The 22,876-nt window shown below is 57.8% G+C and overlaps 4 protein-coding genes across 8 annotated transcripts; all 4 read right to left on the bottom strand.

Annotated features, from left to right (window-relative positions):
• Positions 1-1,608: 1,608 nt before the first annotated feature.
• On the bottom strand, positions 1,609-9,204 carry LOC142604889 (uncharacterized). The gene is made up of 4 exons (XM_075774445.1): positions 5,188-9,204; positions 4,230-4,432; positions 3,138-3,246; positions 1,609-1,879 (listed from the first exon to the last, which is right to left on the bottom strand). The coding sequence occupies exons 1-4, from the start codon at positions 5,290-5,292 to the stop codon at positions 1,727-1,729; spliced, it is 570 nt and encodes a 189-aa protein (XP_075630560.1). The 5' UTR covers positions 5,293-9,204; the 3' UTR covers positions 1,609-1,726.
• Positions 9,205-9,350: 146 nt separating this feature from the next.
• BUD13 (BUD13 spliceosome associated protein) lies at positions 9,351-16,144 on the bottom strand. Of its 2 annotated transcripts, XM_075774412.1 has the most exons (11): positions 16,010-16,144; positions 15,625-15,715; positions 15,024-15,108; positions 14,808-14,865; positions 13,299-14,443; positions 12,659-12,843; positions 12,199-12,307; positions 11,578-11,716; positions 11,079-11,263; positions 10,882-10,963; positions 9,351-10,693 (listed from the first exon to the last, which is right to left on the bottom strand). In XM_075774412.1, exons 1-11 carry the CDS (start codon positions 16,138-16,140, stop codon positions 10,600-10,602), a joined length of 2,304 nt encoding a protein of 767 aa, XP_075630527.1. In that variant the 5' UTR covers positions 16,141-16,144; the 3' UTR covers positions 9,351-10,599. The 2 variants fall into 2 exon arrangements, 1 of the variants encoding a protein (XP_075630527.1); XR_012838738.1 differs by lacking the exons at positions 9,351-10,693; positions 10,882-10,963 and adding an exon at positions 11,830-11,944.
• Positions 16,145-16,212: 68 nt separating this feature from the next.
• Positions 16,213-20,362, bottom strand: ZPR1 (ZPR1 zinc finger). The gene is made up of 14 exons (XM_075774439.1): positions 20,119-20,362; positions 19,777-19,938; positions 19,337-19,427; positions 19,092-19,162; positions 18,823-18,909; positions 18,618-18,740; positions 18,423-18,476; positions 18,264-18,330; positions 17,925-17,995; positions 17,715-17,804; positions 17,506-17,616; positions 17,334-17,420; positions 16,999-17,064; positions 16,213-16,511 (listed from the first exon to the last, which is right to left on the bottom strand). Exons 1-14 carry the CDS (start codon positions 20,245-20,247, stop codon positions 16,377-16,379), a joined length of 1,344 nt encoding a protein of 447 aa, XP_075630554.1. The 5' UTR covers positions 20,248-20,362; the 3' UTR covers positions 16,213-16,376.
• Position 20,363: 1 nt separating this feature from the next.
• On the bottom strand, positions 20,364-22,774 carry APOA5 (apolipoprotein A5). 4 transcript variants are annotated; one of them, XM_075774438.1, is made up of 4 exons: positions 22,618-22,772; positions 21,796-21,871; positions 21,591-21,702; positions 20,364-21,395 (listed from the first exon to the last, which is right to left on the bottom strand). In XM_075774438.1, the coding sequence occupies exons 1-4, from the start codon at positions 22,720-22,722 to the stop codon at positions 20,483-20,485; spliced, it is 1,206 nt and encodes a 401-aa protein (XP_075630553.1). In that variant the 5' UTR covers positions 22,723-22,772; the 3' UTR covers positions 20,364-20,482. The 4 variants fall into 4 exon arrangements, with proteins under 4 accessions (XP_075630553.1, XP_075630551.1, XP_075630552.1 ...); XM_075774436.1 differs by lacking the exon at positions 22,618-22,772 and adding an exon at positions 22,003-22,372; XM_075774437.1 differs by having other exon boundaries at positions 21,591-21,871; positions 22,618-22,774.
• Between the last annotated feature and the right edge of the window lie 102 nt (positions 22,775-22,876).

Here is a 22,876-nt window from a genome sequence, read left to right as displayed (position 1 = left end):
AGCCGCCGCGCTCCTCCTGTCTGGTTACACGAGCGACGCAAAGGGTGAGTTATGGCGTGGCTGGATGCACACATATTCTGATAAGGAAGAATAATAACTTGTCAAAGATATATATGATATGTGTTTTCTTTCCAGACAGAATATATATTGGGATAATTCATCAACTCGCCTGGCACTGGCCAGAAGAGAGAGAGAGAGAGAGAAGAGAAAAAAGATTCGCAATGAAAAGAAGCCAACGTGGAAAAACCCCTTGGCATTGAGTGCTGCCTCCGAGCTGTGGAGATCCCTTTGCTCCGAGCCGTGCCTGGTGGGGACCCGTCGCCTGCTCCGCTGGTGCCGGAGCCCGTGGCCGGCCACGAACAGGGCTCCAGGAAGGCTGAAGTCACGGGAGCACCGGGACACGGCCCTGCAGAGCGGCGTTTGCTGCAGCGGCAGGGCTGCTGAGCGAGCAGAGGCTTTAGCAACAAGCCGCCGTGTTTATCCAAACGGGCTGCCCGAGATAACAGGGGCTTTACCGTGGCAAGCCCTAAATCCAGCTGAAACCCTACGGCAGAGCAAAGCGGCGTTCCCTCCGGCGAGAGAGGAAAAGAGAGCTCCTGCCGAGCTGCCATCGCTCCCTGCGACGCCCGCCCCGGCCTCCCGCAGCCCCCCAAAGCCGCTCTTTGCCGTGTTGTTTCCCCACCGTGCGGGAGGATGGAGCTCCATCCATCGGCAACTACCTGCTCCCCGCACCGGGCAGCCGCTCGCTCTTTGCGGGCAGCCAGACAGCGCAGCCACGAAGTGCGTGCACCCCCCACACCAAACCGGCCAGATTTCCCTCCCGTCAGCTGAGGGATTAGAAATAAAGCTCCTCACCAATTAATTAGTAATTACTTTGTTTGAAAGATAAACGTGCCGGTAAATAAAAGCCACGGCAAGGCAGAGCGCTGCCGAGCGGGCGCGGGGGAAAGCGGAGGCTGTGTCCCCAGCGGGGACCCCGCTCCAAGCCGGCACGATGGGGAAAGCGCGCTCCCGAGGACGAGAGCAGCAGAGCCGCTGAGACGCGAAGCTGGCACATCCCAAAGCAGCAAACCCAGGGACCGCAGGAAGCGGTTGGTAAAGTGATTTGTCAACTGACAGGCAAAAATATATTAGCAATTTAGGACCGTGATTTGCCTGCAACTTTTTAATCCTTGAGATGCTGTTGAAAAGATTAAAGTGTCAGCTTTGATCCATGCATTTGGATGGAAAAATAAATATCGCCAGCATTTATCCTCCTGGCACCCCGGTCAGTGCCCGGCACAGAGCAAGCACCCTTTGTCACCCATCCGCCCTTCGGCAGCCCCTTTCGGGCTGCTCCTCCGTCCCCGGCTCGACCGCCGCTCCCAGGGCTGCGTTCCCATGGGAAACGCCTCGCCGTCACCCAAAGAAGCCTCCTGCGAGGAGCGCTAGCAAAAGCCAGGCCCTATTTTTATTTGATGCAAGCCCCCGGGAGCAGCAGGATGCTGGTCCTGGGCAGCGCCGAGGCAAGAGCGGAGGCAGAGCAGGTCGGTGGCAAACAGCTTCCAGCAGCAGGCAATCAGTGCTCAGACAATACTCCCAGAAATGTCAGGCGAGCAGGGCGAGATGTGGAATTACGCTGACATTTTATTTAGGGGAAATCTGGATGAACCTGCCAATGTTTTAATTCTGGTCTAAAAGCCGGACTCAGCTGGAAAGTGCCGGGGGGGGCTTTTGTTTGCACCGCTCAGGCGGAGACTCCGGCAGCAAATGGATGGACGTGGGACGCGGGATGCACAGCCCAGGCGCGGGACGTGCCACCGGGACCGTTCCCATTCCCGCAGCCACGCGGGACGTGGCCCCGTGGGGTGCGGCGGTGGCGGGAGCCAAGCACCTGCTCCTGAAACAATAAGCAGAGATCAATGTTCTGGGTAATTTTATGATGCGGAAATATGCAGCGTAATTCAATTTTCAGCGAGGAAAACAAATGAATCTCTGCTTGCTCCCCTCTCAGTTTTTTTCCCCCTCCTTCCCGCCCTCGTTTGATACCGCTCCATGTGGCAACATCAAACGATCTTTGAATATTTTAGCTCCTGTAAAATATTTATATTATAACGCGAGGAAGGAAATTGGTCGCTTCCAAGCCATGTAAACATATGCCTTCTAACAGCTGGATCCCTGGCAGTGCTCGCCCGGTGAGGAAGCGGCTGCACTGCTGTCGTGCTCCCAGGTATCTAAAACGCTTGGGGACCGAGCATCACCGAGGAAGGGCAGGACCAGTGGCTCCGGCCCCGGGCAGCCCTGCCCGAACCGCTGGCCTTCACCCCGCCTTCCCCTGCTTGGCAGAAGGGTGGGCAAAGGGGACGGATGCTCTGAAGGCCCCAGAAGAGCGGGGAGAGGGCGAGGGGCTGCCCTCCGCCTGGGCAAGGCGGCACCGCCAGCACCAGCCAACTGGAGATTAATTGAGGACTGCCATTAAAATGTCACTGAGAAAATTATTAAGTTAAGGTAAACCACTTCCACGCGTCAAAAGCAAAGGCAATCAGTCCCAGGCATGTCCCCCTAGGAAATTATGTGGAGTAATTAATCAAAAAGCTAATGAGAAATGTGTTTTCTTTCCCAGCCTAACACCACATCATATTCTTATTAGCCAAGGTTATTACAATAGTAATCATGCATGCTCCGAGTTCAAATTGGGTTTTTTTGCTCCACTGCCACCAATTTAGAAAGCCATTAATGGAAAAGATAAACCCCGATACACAAACCAGCCCTTTGTGTTTATTCACCTGGCGTATGATAATTGCCGCACGCGACCCCCACCCCACCAACATATGTTCGCCGTTACCCAATTACGGGCCGCCCCTTCCCTCTCCTCGGTGGGCACTGCCTGTCCCGGGGGAATCGCTCCGCTGGGACGGGGCTGCCGGCTCCCCTGGTCCCTGCTGCTCTGCTCCTGCAGGTCCTTCCCAGGATAGAAACAAAGGCCCAAACTCGAGCACATTTTCCTCGCTGCGCACAGAGACGGGGACCGGCGCGGTTCGCGAGTGCAGGGAATCTGCCCTGTTTGTTTGGATGCCTGGAGGTGGGATGGGAGCTGTTCCGTAAATCTGGCTGCAAGCGGGTAATTTGCTCGGTACGACGGGTTCCTCTCCACCCACCTTGGAGAGCCGCCATCTGCCAATCTTTCCAGCCCTAAAGTGCACAGTCAGCAGCCCGGCAAAGGGAAAACATCTCTGCTTGATATTCAGCATTAAATAATTCAGCCCCCTACAGAGAGACCGGGGAGAAGAATGAGTCTGACAAAAAATACAAAGATTTCCTGTGCCATGTTAAAAATGCATTGAGCGGCTTAGTGCGCTGGAGGGATGCAGAGCAGGGAAACCCTGTCTCACGGTGACAGAGGGGACTGTGGTGGGGCATATAAAACTCTCCAGCGTGCAGGAGTACCTTTTTTTTTGTGTGTGTGTGTGTGTGTTTTCTCGCAGAATCTGTTTTTCTTGCTTGTGCTTATGCAGCGTCTTGGAGATCAGGCTGCAAAAGGGCATTCCCCTGGCCAGGAGACACCTCGCACCTTCCCTTCGCAGCTCCGCCGGCCGCGGCCCCGGGGGCTTTGCATGCAAGCGCCAAAGGCTGGGAGCCCGGCTCCCGCCCGCCCCCGGGGATCACGCCGCGGCTGCCGGCAGATGCTCTGCCCCGAGCAGCCCAGCTCCGAGCCTCCCCGCACAGCTCGCCCCTCTGCCTGCCCGCGACACCGCTCGGGAAGCCGGCAGGATCTCTCCGGGATGTTTGGCGGCTCCAGCTTTGATGTGCGGATTAATGAGAACTGACACTGCTGGAGCAAAGCCTTCAGAAGCCCAAAGGCAGGGCCCAGGGCAACACTGGAGGGGACGACACTCTCTGCGCGTTCCCTTTGATTGCTCAGGGCTCGGCCTCGCCTCCTGGCAGCGGGGCGAGATGGCAGCTTTGCAGGACGGTGGCAGGGAAAGGCAGGTTGCCCCAGGCCGCCCAGAGCCCTGGCTGGTCCCACTGGGCACCATCGCCGGGGCTGGCTTTGCCACGACACCCTGGCGCGCCAGCCCACACAAACGCCAAGGTCCTAGCGGGAGGCAGGACGCTACGGGAGCCCAGCACAGAGCCGGACAACGCTGCTTCCATGCTCGTGCCTGTTGCAGGCTCTCTGCCACAGCGTTGCGCTCCCTCCTCCTCCTCGCCACACGACCGTGGCACTGGGGAAGGTCACGCACGCTCACCTGCGGCACTGGAAAGGGACGCGGTGTCCCTCTCTGTCCACTGCCAGGGATGGGGTCCTGTCTGGGCTGGAGACCTCATGGCGCAGCACTTGAGCAGGGCCGGGTTTGGCCAACGTCCCGGCGTGGCACGCTTGCTCGCTCTGCACAGCGCTGGCCCGGCTCTGCTTGCACGGGAGCTGCGGCTGCAGCACACTGGAGCGCACCTGGAGAGAAAACATTATCATCATCATCACCGCCACTAAAACACCCCAAAGAGGAGCTGACCCAATATAACAACTCCCTCCTAATCTGCTAACTGAAGAACCCCTAGGCATAACGTTCCCTGGCACACAAATTGCACAGCCAGGGGCGAGAGCTCCGCTCAACGCCGAGCGGGACGAGGGAGCTCGCAGCACGAGCAGCAGCCAGGAGCCTCTAATCCCCCCGCCAAAGCAGGGATCCCCCACTCCCCAGGGCTCTCCGTGGCCCCCAGCTGATGTCTTCATCAGAAAGGGGTCCCTCGGGACCACAGCAAGGCGGGAGCCCCTGCGCCCACCTCCCAAAGCGCCGGCACCACAGAAGCGGTGGGTGGGCGAAGCCCCCGGTGCCCGCCAGGACCCCTCTCTGCATTAAGCCGTTTAAGAAGAAATCTATTAGCCGGTAATTACACACAGGCTAGAACACTACAATTTTATTACGGCTATAAAGCACTCCACAATTATAATCTGTAATTTCTGCTGTAGGGTGTTTACCGCTAGAGCAACACCTGATTTACAGGACCGCAGCAGGGCAAAGCAGGCAGAGGGTGGGGAGCTGAGGCGGGGTCCCGAAGCGTGGGGACGACGATAAAGGCTCTGGCTCCCCGCTCAAGGGTCTGCCTCGCTCCTTGCAGCCCTGCAATCCCCGGCCCCACAGCCTCAGCCCTGCCACCAAGGGGACCAGGCGGCCGCGGACAGCAAGCCCTCGTCCCCATCCTCACCTCCTGCGCTTGAACGGGAGCCCAGGCTGGAGGGTTGCGGCCGGCTGGCTTGGCTGAGGAAGTTACAGTTTCTGAAGGTCCTCCAAAATGAATATGGATGCACATCTGCCTCCGCTTAGGTGTAACAAATTCTTAGAGACCGTGTTAAATTATCCCAAAACTGTGCCCACCGCTGACATCTCAACTTCCCTGGGCACGGACGGGTTGCGGCCCGGAGCTGCCGTGGGATGTTTCATCACCTGGAAGGAAGAAGCGCTGCAGACTTTTAATTTTTCATCAGTGCTGTGCAGATAGAGGATGAGCGGCCGTTCTCCGGGAGGCAGGGGCCGCTGAGCTGCCCCCGAGACCCCTCTCCATGCACCGGGACACAGGGGTGGGCTGGGGGACTGCAGGGAAACTGAGGCACGGGAAACTTCCCCCGCCCTGCGCAGCCCCAAACCGCAGGCCCCAATCGGCTTGGTGCCTTGCTCTAACCGGCAGATAACACATCGAAAATGTGTTTATTTCCATCCAGGCTGCTTTTTAATTTGATTATTTATCTCCCGTTTAGCTTTTGACAGATCAAAGGCTCGGCGGAGGGGAAGCGGAGCTGGGCCGTGCATGAAAATGAGTCTTGATACATAATTAATTAACATAAAACAGTTTCATTAAGAGATGGTGTTACATGGCTGTTTGTCTTAAAAATTTAAGCTGTGTAAAGAGCGCAGGGGAAAGGCTTCTCCCCGCCGGGGTGGCCGGGGAGCCCTGACCCCGGCATCGCCCGTGCCAGCCCTGGTCCCGGCACGGCACTGGCTCCCGCATCCCCCCCGGGGGAGCGCCGTGAGGGGCCCGAGGGCAGCCCCCTCTTCCTTAATTACGTGCAACATCTCCAACCCTTGATTATTAATCTGCTTTTAATTCTATTAAGAGATGGCCAGGAGAAAGAGTATCAATTTTAGATTAACAAGGTTATTAGCACTTAATTATGTGAGGTGTCTTTGTAATTGAAAAGGAAAAGAGGAAGCGCCATAAATATCCCCAGCCCCTGAGCTCCTGGGGGTTCGCGGGTGGCTCTTTATTCACGAGGCTGCGGAACCATAAATATTAAATATCTCGCGAAAAAAATTACAAGGCAGAGAGAGGATGCCCTCTGGATATTCCGGCGCCGAATGTTCTTGCATTTACAAATATTCATTAACTGGGATCTGCAAAGTTATTTCCACCAAGACTCGGCGAACGAGCAAGAGAGAGAGAGAGGTTATTTAAAAAAAATTGAGTCTAGAGTAAATATTATTAGTAATTTTGATCTCTGCGTGTCCCTAATTATTCCATAATTAGGGAGAGTGCACGTATGCATATGCAATCGCTAACCTGTCAGCCTCTGTGACTTTCGCTCCCGGCCCCGCCGCGGGACGGAGCCGCAGGGAAAGTGCTTTTCCCCCCAAATCCTGCGCCCTGGGGACCCTGCCGCAGCACCGTCCCCCGGTGAGTCACGCAGCCATTGAGCTCTGCCGAGTGCCCGCCACTTGGAGCCGCTGCCCACGATAGGAAAAATTAAAATGACAAATCTCAGGCTGTTTTTAATTAAAAAATAATAGGAAAGCTCAGCAGGAAAGCGGTACAATAACACGTCACTTGCCAGAACCCGCTTTGCTGGAGCTGTGGTAAAAAAAGAAAAGAAAAGCCACCAACCAAGAGCCAGGTTGTCGGGAGAAGCCCCATTCCCCCTCACCAGAGCAGAACGAACGTGGCTGAACGTGGCAGCCCTCCACCTCTCCGGCCAGCCCCACGAGCGCCCACCGCCACGGGCGAGCCCTCCCACCAGTGGGCAGGGGTCATGGGGGGCAGGCGGCAGCACACACCGGGAATTCGGCTCTTAATCTTAACTAAACACATTGCCGATGCGCTCATCAACAAAAATCTAATTATTATGTGCGAGGCCAAGCTTAATTGCTTGTCCTTGACATGAATAATGCACCACGTAAGCCTATTAGCCAGTGTAAGCCTATTATTATTATTATCGTGCTCGCTGTCAAAAGTATAAAAGTAAAACAGTCGAACGGGTGTGGGGGGGGAAATAATGTTGTGCAATTAGCACCAAAATGCCAGACAAATCAGCTCATTAGTTGTTCACGGGGGCAAGCTCCGCCAGTCATTAGCAAGCGCGCATTTGGGGGCTGGTCAGGGGTGAAGCCTGCCGGGACGCCGGTGCCAGGAGCGTGCGGCATCCCCGTGGCATCCCTGGCCGCCCTGCAGCATGGTTCTTCGGAAGAGGAGGAAACTGGCTCCAAAAGCAGCTTCTCCGCAAAATTACGGAGTTTACAGTTGAGAGCTGGACTCCCAGTTCAAGGTGGGTGCGAGCAGCCAGAGCGCCCGGCTGGTGTCCCTCTCCCCTGGTCTGAAACCAGGCACCAGCCCGTTCCGACCCTCGACCTGCCCCCAAGCCCCGCTCGGCTCCTTTGCATCGTTTGCTAATTAAATTCCAGTAATGAGAAAATCAGGATGCAGGAGCTAGCTGAGCAATGCCGCCTCCCATGCACGCACTCCTCCCGGATTTATCACTAGTCACAGGATGTTTACAATAATTTTTAATTTGCACAATTATTAATCATTTCTCTATCTGCCTAATTTGCATAATAATTACTCTGCTCGGTGTTTGCCATGACTGTGAATGACAGTGTTTTAAATTAAATTAAGATTTTAATATTCATTTTTTGGGGGTTAAAGCTAATCAAAGTCACCGCTCACTGCCAGGACCGGGGCTGCTGCCCTTCCAGAGACACTAATGAAGACATCAGCTTCCCGGTGGCACTGGCTTTATCTCCATCACCTCTCTCATCCCAGAGGATCCCACAGCGTTACCCAAGCGCTCTCTGATGCCAGAACCGCTCAGACACAGCCACAGCCGGGACAGGAGAGCTGCAGCGACGCGGGATGCAGACCAAGGGCACTGGGGCAAACTGGCCTTCGCTCTTCTTTACTGTCCCACCTTAGTGTTCCCTCAGGTAACAAGACAGAAAGATCCATATTAAAATGTCAGAATTGCATCCTGTGAGCTCTCCCATACTCTGTTATGTTTCACAGATACATTTTACGGAGAAAATATCTGGTAATAAACGAGTAATAGACACATTGTGTAATTCCAGTACGGTAACAAACACTGATAGGAGGTCCCTTGGGTAGTAACAAACACACGTACCTCTAACTAAAAATCTGAAAACTGCAGTTTTCACAGTAAGTTGCAAGAGCAGCAGCTCACACTGTTTTCAGGTACTAAAAAACGTGCTCCGTACCAGCATTAAAACGGCTTTGCTTCCCCAGTAGCAGGTTATACGCCCAACCATCGCGCCAGCTGCCGCCTTCTGCTGCTCCGCAAGAGGCACGCTCTCGCTCAAGCAGCGTGGACAGGAAGGTACGAGCATTTAGCCAGGGCAACAACTGTCCACAGTAAGGTGAGTTGAGTAATTCCACAGTATTTTACTGGTTTTTTACATCTCCAGAAGCACTTGGATAAGCGAGAGCAAAAATAAGTATGTGTCAAATGTAACGGCACCCTTCTTTAAGGCTGCAGCTGCCTCAAGTTACATGAAAAAAAAATAAAAATAGGGCCTTGGTGATTGAAGGGGAAAGTACAACTGGAAAATGGGCACGGCTGAGGAGCAGGCTTTCAATAAACAGCAGGCAGCTCCAAACTCTCGCTGCTGCCTCACGCTATCGCCTCGCGCTCCCAAACCATTTTCCTGCCAGACAGGCTGCAATAGGGCCCACGTGAGTAGAGCCTTCCTGACGCTGCCTTTGCGCCCACAAAAGAAATGAGACCGGCTCAGCTTTGGCTATGAAAGTAAAATAAAAAAAGCCACAGCTCGCTCCCACAGGACCTACAAATGGTGCCTGGTTCTCCATTCCTCTCCCAGCCTCGGTGACCGGCTGTGAGCAGCAGCCCACGGTTTACACAGAGTATTTTTCCCCAAAACACGCGGCGAAGCTTAGCTGACTACCCCATAAATACAGGCGGGACTGGCAGCGCAGGTAGGGTCCAGTAAGTTCCCACTTGTATATCCTATATATATTCCCACGTTATATCCAATTCTATTACCAGGAGACTAACAATGATTTACCCTCCTCATCCCGGCCTTGGAAAAAAAAAAAAAACAAACCACAAAACCAATCACCACCACGCAAAATCAAGTAAGAAAAGAAAGCTGTTATTGGCAAGTGTACACACAGATTCCAGGACTGCTAGAAACATAAGACAGTGAATAAAAAAATTAAAAAAAAAAAAACAGGGAAGGAATTCCCAAGACTCTCCCACTCCAGCAAAGACTTTGTCCTTATACTTCTCACCCACAGCCCTCCTAGGGCTCGAGAATCCCCGCAAAAACAAGGTATCTCCATGGAAACTGCTGGCTGCGTTTAACACACGCTCCCTGGGACTTCAGCGAAGAACTGTATTTATTTCCACGAGTGCTTTCTCACAGTCGGGGATTAAGGGAAGCTCTCTGCCTGGCCTCCAGCTCCAAGCCCGACAAATCTGATCACAGGCAAGGGGTTACACTTCACATGCTCCGAAGCAACAGTCGGGGGAAGCAACTGCAACGCCCTCTGTACGTGTATTTCCACAAGAAATTGTCCCCCCGAGCATTGCCAGGGCTCCTGAAGGTTTGGCTCTCGGCCTCTTCCAGGGGAGAACCAGAGACACAGAACGACCAGCCTCCTGCTCGGCCCGGGCTAAGAGCAGCTGAGCTTCACTAACTTCACCGCAAGTCGGTGACTCCATGAACTGGGGGACATGGTAACTACAGAAACTTAAGAGAAGCCCTTTGGGTGCGCTGGGAAGGACACAGGGCAGAGCTGACATCAGCTTGCTGGATTAAGAGGTTTTAGGGTACCATCCCTCTCTGGAAGAACTCGAACACAACTGAAACTGCAACTGGAACAGACTGACCTACTGGATGAGGTTCGCTCCCCACTGGCCAAGGGTTTGGCGTACTTTCACCATGAAGAAAAACCTGAGATTTAGGACACCTGAAGACTTGTGAACCGCCCTCAGAGGACAAAGCATTTGGCATAAAACAATTAAGCATAGAGTTTCTACAGTTAGAAGACAAATAAATGGACCAGAAATCAATGTCTGCAGCACCTCAGGGGAAGCAGCAGAGAGCCGAGGCACTGCCACCAGCAGCGGCCACTGCACCTCTCCACCACTACTCCAGTTGCAGTTCTCTGCGCCCATCCTCTCCACCCGACGGGAATATCCTCTTTCAGCAGCTCTCCTCTAAATTCAGCCTTGCCTCTTGGAAGCAAGGTCTGCTGGGACACTGAGCGCCAAGGACAGGGCTGGGTCCAGGCAGAGCGAGCCATTCCTCATGGCTCCAGCAGCAGGTGAATCTCAGCAGCATCAATTCAGGAGCTTTGCACAGTTCTTCGTCTTGTCTACATGTCCTCAACGCTCCACTTGTACGCGAGCTCCTGAACTGCCTTCTTGTTGGCCATCCGGGCAAAGCGCTGCTGCTCGAATCCGTTGGACCTACAAAGCAATACAGAGAAGACCGTGGGTTGCTGTGCAGATGCTTTTCTGAAGTGATGAAACTTTTTGGAGACATCACAAGTTTTCCACTCTTTTTCCCTGGCTCAGTTTCCCTGCTCTATCTGTGGTTAGCAGCAGTTAACGTCTCTGAGGCTACTCTAACACAGCGCCGTCCGAGGAACACGTACCTGTCCACACCATCCCAGCGATGCCCAGGCCATATATTAAATCTGTTGAGTGGAGGTGCTGGTCCCTTGTACCTGGGTTTTTCTAGAAACAAAAAGAGCAACACATACTACTTCAGCACAATCACGCGGTCGCATCGCCATCGATGCCACACCGCCAGGGCCTTAAACCACGTACTGGTGAAACTCAACATCCAAACCTTTCTTTTCTTTGTTCTCTTTGGCCTTCCTTTTCTTGATGAAGTCAGCCATGGGGTCTCCTTCTCTCTCTTGCTCCCGCAGCATTCGATCCAGATCCTGATCATCAATGTAACGGGCCAATGGCTTCTGCATCTCTTTTATTGCATCCTCCACGTTCTGCTGCTGCTGCCTGCCCTGCGCTAGCCTGAAAACAAACACAAACAGGTTCACCTCCAAAACAAGCAATCCTTTACCGTGACTTGCTCCATCCGCAGGATGGATCGCAGCCCTGAACTTCCGCTGTGCACACATCCAGCAACAGAGAGGATAACTGAGGGAGTCTCTATGACACGTAGGATGTCTGCTCTCCTGGTCCTAGGCTCAAACTCGGAACAAAGTGAGGTGCCACCAACACCACAACACCGGTACCAAAACCGGGCTAAAAAATCAGGGAGCGGAGAGTCCTAAACTGTAACGCGAGGCCCAAAGACGGCGCCAGGGAGCTCTGGAGAGCCTTACCCTCTTCCCCATTTGGCGTACTGCTCGTCTCTCTCCGACTTCGCTTCAGCCTTCTGCATCTGCTCCAGCCGCTCCTGCGCAAGGTCTCTCTTGCGGCCTGTCTTGTCTCGGAAGACCGTCTCTGAGTGTCGGGACTCCTCTGGAGCGGGGAGATGCCTCAAGTCAGGCGTGTGGGAACGTTTCACCTTCTCCAGACAATTTGATGACTAACCGTGACTTGTTTCAATGTGTTTTCTTTTCACTTGTTCTAACCTTCAAAAGAGCTCGTCATCCAAAACCAGGCAAGATGACAGCTCTTGCTTTTAGCTGCTGCCCCACACAGCCACGCTTGTACCATGAATATCAGTCTGCTTCTTCAGACTCGCAGCTGGGGCAGACAGAGGGGGGAAAAAACCTCTCACCCTCTCTACGATTTCACCGGCATTGCTTTGAAATCACCATAAGTCTGTTACTTCAGAGGCTCCGTGACCCTACCCAGGGAATCCATCAGCATGCCCAGCTGCTGCCGCACAGGGATGTTCCCCGTCAGCACCCCAACACCAGGCCCTGATACAGCATCAGGAGCCAGCTGAGAGCAGAGAAAGGGCAAGCTGGTGCTGATGCAGCGTTTTACACCCCTACCTTCCAAGTGCTTGTTACTTTTCTCATGCTTCCTCAGCTCCTGCTGTTCCCTCTGCAGCACATCAGCTGACACCAAGCCAGCTTTGACCCCAGAAAACATCACATTTGCCTACAAATGAAACAAGACAAAAGTCACAGTTACTGCTACCTGAGAGCTGTCCAGCGATCCAGAGGCATAACGAGGGGACTGCCTAAAATCAAGAGATATGTGCCAGCAGAGTCAGCCGTGTTACAAAGGCACTTTGCTCACAGACAACTTCCCCAGACCTCCAGAAACAGAGCAAATCAAGGCAGAGCTCCTCTCTCATTCCGCCTCTTATTGCGAGCAGAGGGTCTGGCACGACTGCGTACACGAGGCATACGAAATTTCTACTCCACAGTTTTTAAGTCGTTAGGCTTTTACAGTTTTCTATCAACAGGAAATCATCCACAGCTTAAACGGAAAGAAAAAAGTATTTACCTTCTTGGGAGGTCCCTTCGCATCACGGTCAGGGGGACTCCTTGGACTGTGCTGATCCTTTCCGGCTGGCAGAGCCCGTCGTGGGGGAGATAAATCCGAGTCTGAAGATTGGCTCCGGTTGCGTTTGAGAGGGCCTCTCTGAGGCGAGGCCACCTGCCTGAGCTTTTTCGTGGTCGGAGAAGCACCTGCAGTAAAGATATACACTAACTAAAAATCGCAGAATTAGTCCCACAAAAGGGCGCACGAGGTGAACTCCTGGAAAAATCAAGGCCTTAAGAGATGACAAGCTCTAGGGAAACAACAGGTATGTGACAAAAGCCTGAGAATTCTCTTCCTTCTGAACACATACTGCCTGGAGACAAGGCTGAAACTCTGTTTTCCTTTCTGACATGTTTCAGCCTTAGCCAGCTAACCCTTAGGTTAATTCTGGTCCAGCTGATTTCAAAAAAAAAAAAAAAAAGAGATTACAAGATGTAATTTGCATTTACCAATGCAAACAGCCACCTATCTGCTACCATTCCACGATCATGGACTACTAATTCCACGCCACTTGCCTCTGAGGAGCATGCAGACATGATCAGAGTGGGCAGCCAGCAGAGCGCAGGACAAACAGACAGAACAAACTCTTAGTCACACTCACCTTTTGTTCTGCTCTGCTTTTTCAGGCTAGGTAACCCAGTCCTCTTTTGCTGAGACGGTGATGAATCCGGGTCAGAATCGTACCTCTTCTTCCGTGGGGGGGATAGATCTGGAGTAGCCTGATGCTTCTGTCGTGACGAGGACTTGTCAGAGGCACCGTGCCTGAGCTGAGACTGCTCTCCTTGCACTCCCCCTGGTCGTGACTTGTCTGTGGTTTTGCAGCCCTTTTTCCCCGTGGCTGAACTGACTCTCTTTGGAGAGACGTCCGGGGAGTCGTGACGCTGCCGCCTGGGAGGCGACAGGTCCGGGGAGTCGTGACGCTGCCGCCTGGGAGGCGACAGGTCCGGGGAGTCGTGACGCTGCCGCCTGGGAGGCGACAGGTCCGGGGAGTCGTGACGCTGCCGCCTGGGAGGCGACAGGTCCGGGGAGTCGTGACGCTGCCGCCTGGGAGGCGACAGGTCCGGGGAGTCGTGACGCTGCCGCCTGGGAGGCGACAGGTCCGGGGAGTCGTGACGCTGCCGCCTGGGAGGCGACAGGTCCGGGGAGTCGTGACGCTGCCGCCTGGGAGGCGACAGGTCCGGGGAGTCGTGACGCTGCCGCCTGGGAGGCGACAGGTCCGGGGAGTCGTGACGCTGCCGCCTGGGAGGCGACAGGTCCGGGGAGTCGTGACGCTGCCGCCTGGGAGGCGACAGGTCCGGGGAGTCGTGACGCTGCCGCCTGGGAGGCGACAGGTCCGGGGAGTCGTGACGCTGCCGCCTGGGAGGCGACAGGTCCGGGGAGTCGTGACGCTGCCGCCTGGGAGGCGACAGGTCCGGGGAGTCGTGACGCTGCCGCCTGGGAGGCGACAGGTCCGGGGAGTCGTGACGCTTCTTTCTTGGGGGAGAGAGGTCCGCAGAGCCGTTGTGCTTCCTTCTTAGTGGTGACAAGTCTGGGGAGTCGTGACGTTTCCTTCTTGGTGGGGAGAGATCTGGGGAGTCATGGCGCTGCCGCCTGGGAGGCAAGAGGTTAGGGGAATTGTTTCTCTCTCGCCTGGGCGGAGACAGATCCGGGGAGTCGTGGCGCTGGTGCCCTGGAGGGGATTTGTCCGGGGAGTCATGCCGCAGCCTCCGTGGCGGCGAGCTGTCTGGGGAGTCGTGGCGCTGTCGCCTGGGAGGGACAGAGAAAGTGAAAATAGGAGTGAGATTTTCATTTGCTTTGCTGACTCCAGACTGGAAACAAAAACCAAGTGGGACCCGTAAAGCTAGCAGTAGGGGTCAAGAATGAAAACAGCTTTCTGAACGCGAATTCATTCTTGATTCTGCGCCTCCATGTAGTGACCTACATCACTGAGCCGCAGACGTCCCAAAGTAGACACCAAAAAGCCTCTGAGGCAGCCTGGACCACAGGAGGCTGTCATTTGTCTCCAGGGACCCTTGCAACATTTCAACTATAGAACCCATTTTGTGCCCTCACAATACCATCCTCTCACGTGGAAGCGCTCCGTCTAGAATTTCTAGTTTGAGCCCCGTACCTTGCGGTGGATTTGGCAGGTACTGAAATATCCGAGCTTTGTGAGTCTTCATTCTGGTCTGAAGAAAGACAATCAGAAAGTCACTATCATTAGGCTTCGCCCCTGTGCGTGATCTCTTTGGCATTTCAAGGATTTATTTTTTTTAGCTAGTATGATTTTTAACTTGCAATGTCATTTTTTAGAGCAGTTAAAACATTCAGGGAAAGAGGGTCTCACCTCCTAAAAGTTTCCACTTTGTATTTGTTCGGAACTCCTCCATGAGCTTCACTTCATCTGGACGCTCATCAATAAATTCTGCCACCTGAAGATAAAACACCAGAGTAAACAACACGCCTTTGAAGAGAAAGGACCAAAGAAAGGCTTTCTACCCTCCAACACAAGTAACTAAGCCTGATCGCACTGACAGGCAATTGACGGGCAACTGACATGTGGCCATGGCTTAGCTGCCTTCCTACACACTGATCTCAAAACCACCTTCCGCAGCCTTTGCCTTCAACCTTTATCTCTGTGCTGCCGAGACTTCCAGCTCCAGCAATCGCACAGTCGCCTTCTACCTTGTCTTGACTGGCTGTTTTAAAGCTGCGAGAACCACCGCGCTGACCCTACCACCCGCTTTTGGCCTTTGTGGAAACGCAAAGGCCATAAAGAAGGGGCTAATCCAACCCCCGCGCACTTAGGCCAGAACTCCCCCATCCCTGCTGCAGAACCTACCAGAAAAGGGGGGGGGGGAGGGTTCGGCAATCGCTCCCCACAGGGTGGGCCATACAGGGAACGGATTTAGCGTGTGAAACCACGTTTGATACGACTCCCCGCTCACCACAGGCATGTCCCCTTCGTCCTCCTCCTCCTCCTTCTCCGGGACAGCGGCGATGCTATTCCAACTGACATCGTCGTCCACGATCCGCATCCTGGCAGCGGGGAGAGGGACCCTGCCGTCAGTCCACCGGCCAGGCAGGCCGCGGCCGATGGCTGCCGGCTGGCCCGCAGGCGGCGGCGGGGACCGGGCGGGGGAGGGGGATTTCTACCCTGAGTCGGGGGGGGGGGACGGACCCCGGGGACTGTCCCGGCCCCGCGGGACGAGGAGAGGCTCGGGGGGAGGGTCGCAGCGGGCGCGGTCCGCGGGGAACTCCCCCGCCGAGGCCCGCGGAGGGTCGGGCCTGCCGCGAAAAGGCCACGGGCGCCCCCTTTTCCCCGCAACTCACCCGCCTCTGCCGGCGCCGCCCGGCTGCTTCTTCTTGCGGCGGCGGCGGACCTGGGCGGCCTCAGCGGCGGCCGGCCCGCTCAGGTACCGCCGCAGATACTCGGCCTTGGAGAGCCCCTGCGCCGCCATCATGGCGCCGGCCGGAAGGGACGGCGAGCGCGGAGGGACGCGCGGGGCGGGGCGGCGGCAGGCAGACACCGTCCCTCCGTTCAAAACCTTTTATTGGGGCGCAGCCCCCAGACCCGGCGCTCCCCGCGACGCACCAGCCGTACGCGCCGTGGGGAAAGGGAGAGGGACCCCGGCCCCGAATCGGTCCTGGTCCCCAGAGCCAGCAGGGCAGGAGGCTGAAGGGCTCCGGCCGTGCCCAGCTACCGGCCCGGGGCTCCCTGGGACTCGTAGCCCTCCGTCCGCATGTCGTTCAGGCCCAGCTCTTCGTTCTGCTCAAACGTGCGCTCGTAGCGCTCCACCTTCAGCTCCGGGTCCTCCTCCGGGGCGTACACGTTCTGCGGGGCGAGACGGAGCCCTCCGTCACAGCGCTCCCCTCACAGCGTCAGCCCCCACGGCCTCCGTCACAGCGCTCCCCTCACAGCCTCAGCCCCCACGGCCTCCGTCACAGCGCTCTCCTCACAGCGTCAGCCCCCACGGCCTCCGTCACAGCGCTCCCCTCACAGCCTCAGCCCCCACGGCCTCCAGCAGCGCCCGGCGATGGCGGGCGGGGGGGGGCTTCGGACAAGGTGCACCGCCCCCAACAAGGGCGAGGCTTGTCCGTCAGCCCACAGAGAACATCCCGTTCCCAGCCCCGGGACTGCCCGGGGAGCGGGTACTGCTCCCATCTTCCTTTCCCCCAAAGCCAGCAGAAGTTTCCCTGGGCAGAGCCTGCGGCGACCCGCTCACTACCACAGCCCCAAAGGGAACCCTGCCCCCCCGCCGACACAAAGGAGAAAATCCACTCAGAACGGCTCCGGAGACTTGGAGGAGTTCAGACCGTACCTGAAGATAGCTGTTGCCCGCAGGGTCATCCATGATGAAGTGAGCTTTTCTCTTTCCCTCTGTGATCTGCAGAAAGAGAGCGCGTCCAGGCATTAAGGCTCTTTCTGACCCTTCAGCACCAAGACTTTCTGCAGCTTTAGACGGTTCTAACATTTTCCTCAGTTAAAAACCACCACCAGACTGATACGACAAGCAGGGACGTGACGGGTTAAGGGCGGAACAGCTAGAAAAATACGGCTACACTCGCCAAGGAGCTCGGTTAAACAGACGTCATAGCTGCAGCGACAGTGGCGAAAGCCGCATCACGGAGTGTGGAAAATTAAAAGCACACTCACCTCACACAGTTTCCCAATGAACTCTTGAAGCTTCTCAGTTTTGCTGGGCGTAGAGCTGTCCCCCAGAGTGAAGGGGTTTCTCTCAACCTAGAAGAGCAGAGCCGCTCGCTCAGCCAGCTCGGAGCCCCCCAGCTCAGAGCCCCCCAGCAGGCAGCGGCGCAGGACCACTCACCAGCTCTCTGATGTCCTTCAGCAGCCCTTCCAGCGTGGTGAATTTCCCCCCCAGCGCTCCCATCCCCAGCTCGAACTCCAGCTCTGGGATCTCCACGCTGCATGTCTCTGACTGCGAGGGCGAGCACCCCATGAGCCCCTCGCCGAGGGACGGCCGGGCCCTGCACACCCGCCACGGGAGGACAGGGCGGGTATCCAAAGGCACCGTACCTTGAGGATGTCCCTCGTCATGTCCGAGGGGTCTGTAATCCTAAGGGTAATCCTGGTGCCCTGTGGTTCGATTGCTCCTCCAGACTTCACCTGGGAACACCCGGCACTCAGCTTCGCGGACTTTTAGACTTAAATCACGCCCTAAGAACGTTTACCCTCCAAACCCAGGGACGGTTCCTTAGCCCAGGGCTTAAGGGTTTTCCACCTCACCTCATTTGTCCTGTGCCCACAGGAGTCGCAGTTTGTGGCCATGATAATCACTTCCTTGAAGTGTGGGATTTCTGGAGCAGGCAGTCAAGGAAAACTCAAGGGAAAGAGAGTGCCTGCACCCTCCTCGTGGCCTCAGTCCTTCCCGAGGCATTGCAGGAGCTCACTGGCAAGTTGGGAGCATCACGGAGACGCATGTACACCCTGACGGGCTCTACTAGAAATAATTTATTCCTGCCTTATAGGTGCAGCAGAAGAGACCCAGGTCAGCACACAGAGTGACTGTCACCCCCACGCCAGCCTCCATGCAGAGCCCCGCAGAGGGCACCCGCTAAAGGATACGCACTAGCTTCATGTTTGTGTTAGCTGGGGCGTTGCACTCGGGGCAGTTGGTGTTGAACTGCAGTACCTGGGTCACGGGAATGGAAAGCAGAATCAGAAAGCCCGTCCTGGGTGCCAGTCACCCCGGCACGGCCGCTGCTGCACCGCAGAGTCACCTACCTCGTTCCTCAGATCCTCCGCGGGATCGGCCACCTTCTCATCCAACTCCTCTCCCTGCAAGAGGGGGCACCAGAGGCAGCATTAATTTCTGTTCTTTAATTCAGGGTCACCCAGAGAGCGAGGGGGCCGATCGGCCCCGCTGCCCCGGCGCACGTGGGCCCGCTGGCTGACAACACCACAGCAGCTCCCCATTACCTCCAGCCCCAGCATGGCAGCCTGCTGTGGAGTCCTCCTGTAGCGAGTGACCACAAGAGCGTCATCCTTCTGTGGCGCGTGAGGGTTCTCCACAAAGCTGTTCCCTGAAGGATCGTCTATGATCTGCGGGAGAAGGAAGCCTTGGGAAGCTGCCCCACACCTCCCCACCCGTGCAGAGAGGGGCTGCGTGCTTGAGCGTACTCACAAAGGTGAAGGAGGAATGTACTTCTTTCAGCTGCTTCAGTTTACCAATGAACTCATCGATTTTACTTGCCACCTCCTTGTCCGTTGCCTGCAAAAGAGGACACGCTTGAGGCTGATGCCAGGGGCGGCCCAGAGCCAAAGACAACAGCAGCACAAACCAGAGAGCCCCCTACACTCTCTTCATCGGCAGCGTGCAACACCCAGGATGAACAAAATAAGCACTTCCCGAGCAGGTGTCCCTGAGGAGCGTCCCCTTCCCCAGCATCTTACCCTGCGGATGGGCTGGTCCTGCTCCAGGCCCGCAACAGCTCTGTCAATTATCCCTTCAATGGTGGTAAGCACTTGAGAAGGAAAAAAACCAGAAGCGACGGCACCGGTAAGTACACGGCGGCAAGCGCTACCCGCCCTGCCAGCTCGTAGCGATCCCTGGCAGCCTCCGCACGTGGGCCCTGTTGAACCGATTTGACCCAACGGACCCCGCTGGGGTCCTTACCCAGCGCCTCCCGCGCACCCACCTCCCTTCTGGGTGAAAGCAGGGATCTCAAAGTCCAGCTCTGGGATTTGAGCCGTGGCGCAGTCGGTCTTCACCACCTCCCGGTTCATGTCCTGCACACAACAGTTGAGGAGCAGCGTCAGGATCCCCGACAGGCCCGGGATCCCCCCACACGAAGCGGCCACACCGGGGCACGCAGCGCCCGCCAAAGCGGCGGCAGCTGCAGGCCAGCTCTCGCAGCCCCTCCGTTCGTGCAGAAAATACGCGCGTTTTGGGCTTTAGGTGGTCGCTGCAGAACAAACGACGCGGTTTCTCAAGCGGCACAGAAGACAAACGCTTTATTGCTCGAACAAGGCCAGCTCGCGAGGGACAGAGGCGTGTGCAAGGCACGGGCAAGGCAGCTCCCCACCGCCCCGGCACACGGGGCGGGGGGGGGGGAAGGAGAGGGGAGCCCCCGCTCACCTGGCGGGAGGTGACGGCCAGGGTGTAGCGCACACCCTGCTCCTGGATCCTGCCCGCGGACTGGATCTCCGTGTTGGACCAGGAGCAGCTGTCGCAGGCGAAGGAGCTGACGATGATCTCTTTGAAGAAGGGGATCCTGGTGAGCAGGAGCCGCGTCACCCCCTGCGGCAGCGAGGGGCCTCGTGGGAACCCGGCTCCTCGGGGCGCCGGCTCCCCCAGTCCCCGTATCCCCGCCAAGACCCCCGGGCGGGCCCGGTCCCCGAGCCCCCGGCAGGCCCCTTCCCCGGGCCGGGCCCGGCAGGCCCCGCCGCCCCCCCCGCGCCCGCCCCGTTCCTCCCTCACGTTTCGGAAGCAGTTCATGCACAGAGACTCGATCTCGGCCGGGCGCTGCTCGCCGTCCTCGGCGCTGAGGGGCCGGAACAGGGACCCCCGGGACCCCCGCGCCGCCTCCACCGCCCCCAGCGCCGACATGACGATGACGATGCCGCCGCCGGAACCGCTCCCCGCCGCGCCTGCGCGGTCACGTGAAGCGGGCCGGTCACGTGAGGCGGGCCGGTCACGTGAGGCGGGAGACTGCTCGCCCCGGGGCCCGGTCAGCCATGGCGGCGCCTTTATTGGGTACAGCTCGACCGGAGCGGCCCGGCCCCCGCCCCCTGCCCCCGCCCCCCGCCCCCTGCCCCCGGCCCCCGCCCCCGGCCCCGGCCCGTCAGCGGGCCTCGCCGCCCCGCTCGCTCAGGCTGTGGGCCAGGTCTCTCCAGAGAGCGTCGAGGCGGGCGTGCAGGTCCTCCACGGGGGGCGGCCCGTCCTGCAGGTCCCCCGGGTAGGAGGGCCGGGAGGAGAGCTTCAGCCTCATCTCCTCCGTCTCCTGGTCGAGGGCCCGGGTGAAGGCCTGGATCTGGACGTACGTGTCCCTCCGGAACTCCTCCACCCGCCGCTGCACCTCCCGGGCCAGCTCCTCCGTGTAGTGGTCCGCGGGGGCCGGCGGCTCCTGGAGGCCTCCGGGGTAGAGGCTGAGCTTCAGCTTGAGCTGCTCCAGGTTCCTCTGGATCTGCTGGTGGAGGTCCCTCGCATTGCGGGTCAGCTTTGCGGAGAGCTCCTGGATGTACTGGTTGAGCTGCTCCGGGCTGGCCCGGGTGTGAGGGACCACGTTCCTGTGCAGCTCCTCCACGTTGCGGTGGATCTCGGTCACCAGCCTGTCCGCGTAGGGCTGGAAAATGTCCTTCACCTGGTCGGTGTGGAGCGCGATCTTGTCGGCGTAGTGAGCCATGAACTTCTGGACCTCGTCCGCGCCCTCCAGGAGCTGAGCTGTCGCCTCCCGGCCAGGCATGAGGTGCCGCCGGAGCTCCCGGGCTTTCAGGGACACCTGGTCCAGGAGCTCCTCCGTGAACGGCTGCAGCCGGTAGCGAAGATCTTCCAGGTGCTTGCCGACCTTGTGGTGGACTTCGTCCACGTACGGGGACAGTTTCACTCGCAGGCTCTCCAGCTCTTTCCTGATGAGCTTCCGCAGGCTGTCCGAGTCCTGGTAGAGCCGGGGCTGGAGGCCTCTGTTGAGGGGCGCCAGCTTCCCCAGGACGTTTCCCATGTAGCTGACCCCATCCTGAAGACTCTCCTTCAGGTTTCTGCGCGAGACAGCAGACATGGTGACAGACTTACCTCAGAGCCCCCGCTTTCCCCTAACACGCCCCTAATAAAAGCTGTTGGCAGCCGCCAGGGTCGTCCCCCTGTGCTTTTCTGTCCCCGGGGAAGGAGAAAACGGGGGCCGACGTGTGTCGGGGTGGGCGCTGCAGGGCGAGCCCCTGGAGCGGTGTACTCACGCGATGTCCCTGCCCAGCTTGCTGCTCCGGCCGTGCTCCGGGCTCTCCTTGTCGCTCGTCAGCTGGCCGAGGTACTCCCAGAAGCCGCTGCGTGCCAGCTCGGCCCGCGACACTGCGGGCAGGATGGCGGCGGTGAGCGGGGCGGCCGTGGCGCTGCCCGCCCCTGGCTCTGCCCCGTCCCGCGGCCGCCAGCCGTGACACCCACCCGGTAAGGTGGCCAGGAGGGCGAGGAGAAGTGCAGCCTTCAGAGGCATGGTCTGCCCGGCCAGCGTGCCACCGCGCTGCAGGGGGGAGAGAGAGGAAAGGAGAAGGGAGCGCGTTGGCTCACGTCGTGCTGCAGGTCTCCCCCCCTCGCTTGCTTTACGCGAGGCCCTTGCTCCTGGCGTCCCCCCGTAACGTGACCAGCACGCACGCGAGACGACAGCCAGCTCCTCCGGCTGGACAACGTCAAACCAGGCGCAAGGTGGCCCTGCTCACCACGGCTACTGCTTGCCTCCCGCGTCCCTCCTGCCGGGAGCCAGCCCGCGGCGCCCTTTATATACGGCTGGAGGGAGGCAGAGAGGCACGGGCGATAAGGCGCATCCACGGGGCTAGGCCTTTTGGACCTCACTCCGTGTAAACACAACGTGGAGGTCCACAGACGTTCCTGAGAGGTGACGTGGGGGCCGGTCATCTGACCGCCAGCCGCCCCTTCACCTGCCCCACGCCGCTCCCGTCCCACCGTCTCGGGATGAGGATGACCCTGCCCTCGCAGCCGACCTTTGCATCATGGAGCAAATGGTGGACGGGAGCTGCCAGGGTGGCGAGGGGGTGCGGAGCAGTGGGACGGGGACACCCACCAGCTGCGGCTCGCTGGCTGGCCACTCCTCTTGCAGGAGCTTGCAGCCCAAAGCGGGGGGAAAAGGGAGCCTGCACCCCCGGGATGGGGCCGGGGCGGGTGCGGGAGGATGAGCCCGGCTCCGGCTGTGCCAGGGAAGGGTGGAACGGGCGTAGTGGCCGTGCCCGCAGTCCAGGCAAGAGAGCGCACCTTCCGTCTGGGCTGCCTGCTCGCAAACCTCTGGCTGCACGGCCCCGCTTCCCACCGGGACACCAAACCCGCCACGTTTTGGTGTGTTTCCTTTGCAAGTTGCATTTTCCCCTGGGCAAAAAAACGGCAATGTTTGCAGCTTGGGTCTCATCCCCGTAAAGAGTGGCGGTGGCTGATGCCAGGCTTTTAAATCAGGAGAGCGCTGCAATGTTGGCACTAAAGCAACTCAGCAAACGGGGGACCCGCTGGGACCGATGTC

The sequence above is a fragment of the Balearica regulorum genome, chromosome 23 (assembly GCF_011004875.1).
Source record: "Balearica regulorum gibbericeps isolate bBalReg1 chromosome 23, bBalReg1.pri, whole genome shotgun sequence".
Taxonomy (NCBI): Eukaryota; Metazoa; Chordata; class Aves; order Gruiformes; family Gruidae; genus Balearica; species Balearica regulorum.
This window is presented reverse-complemented; position numbering and strand designations above follow the sequence as displayed.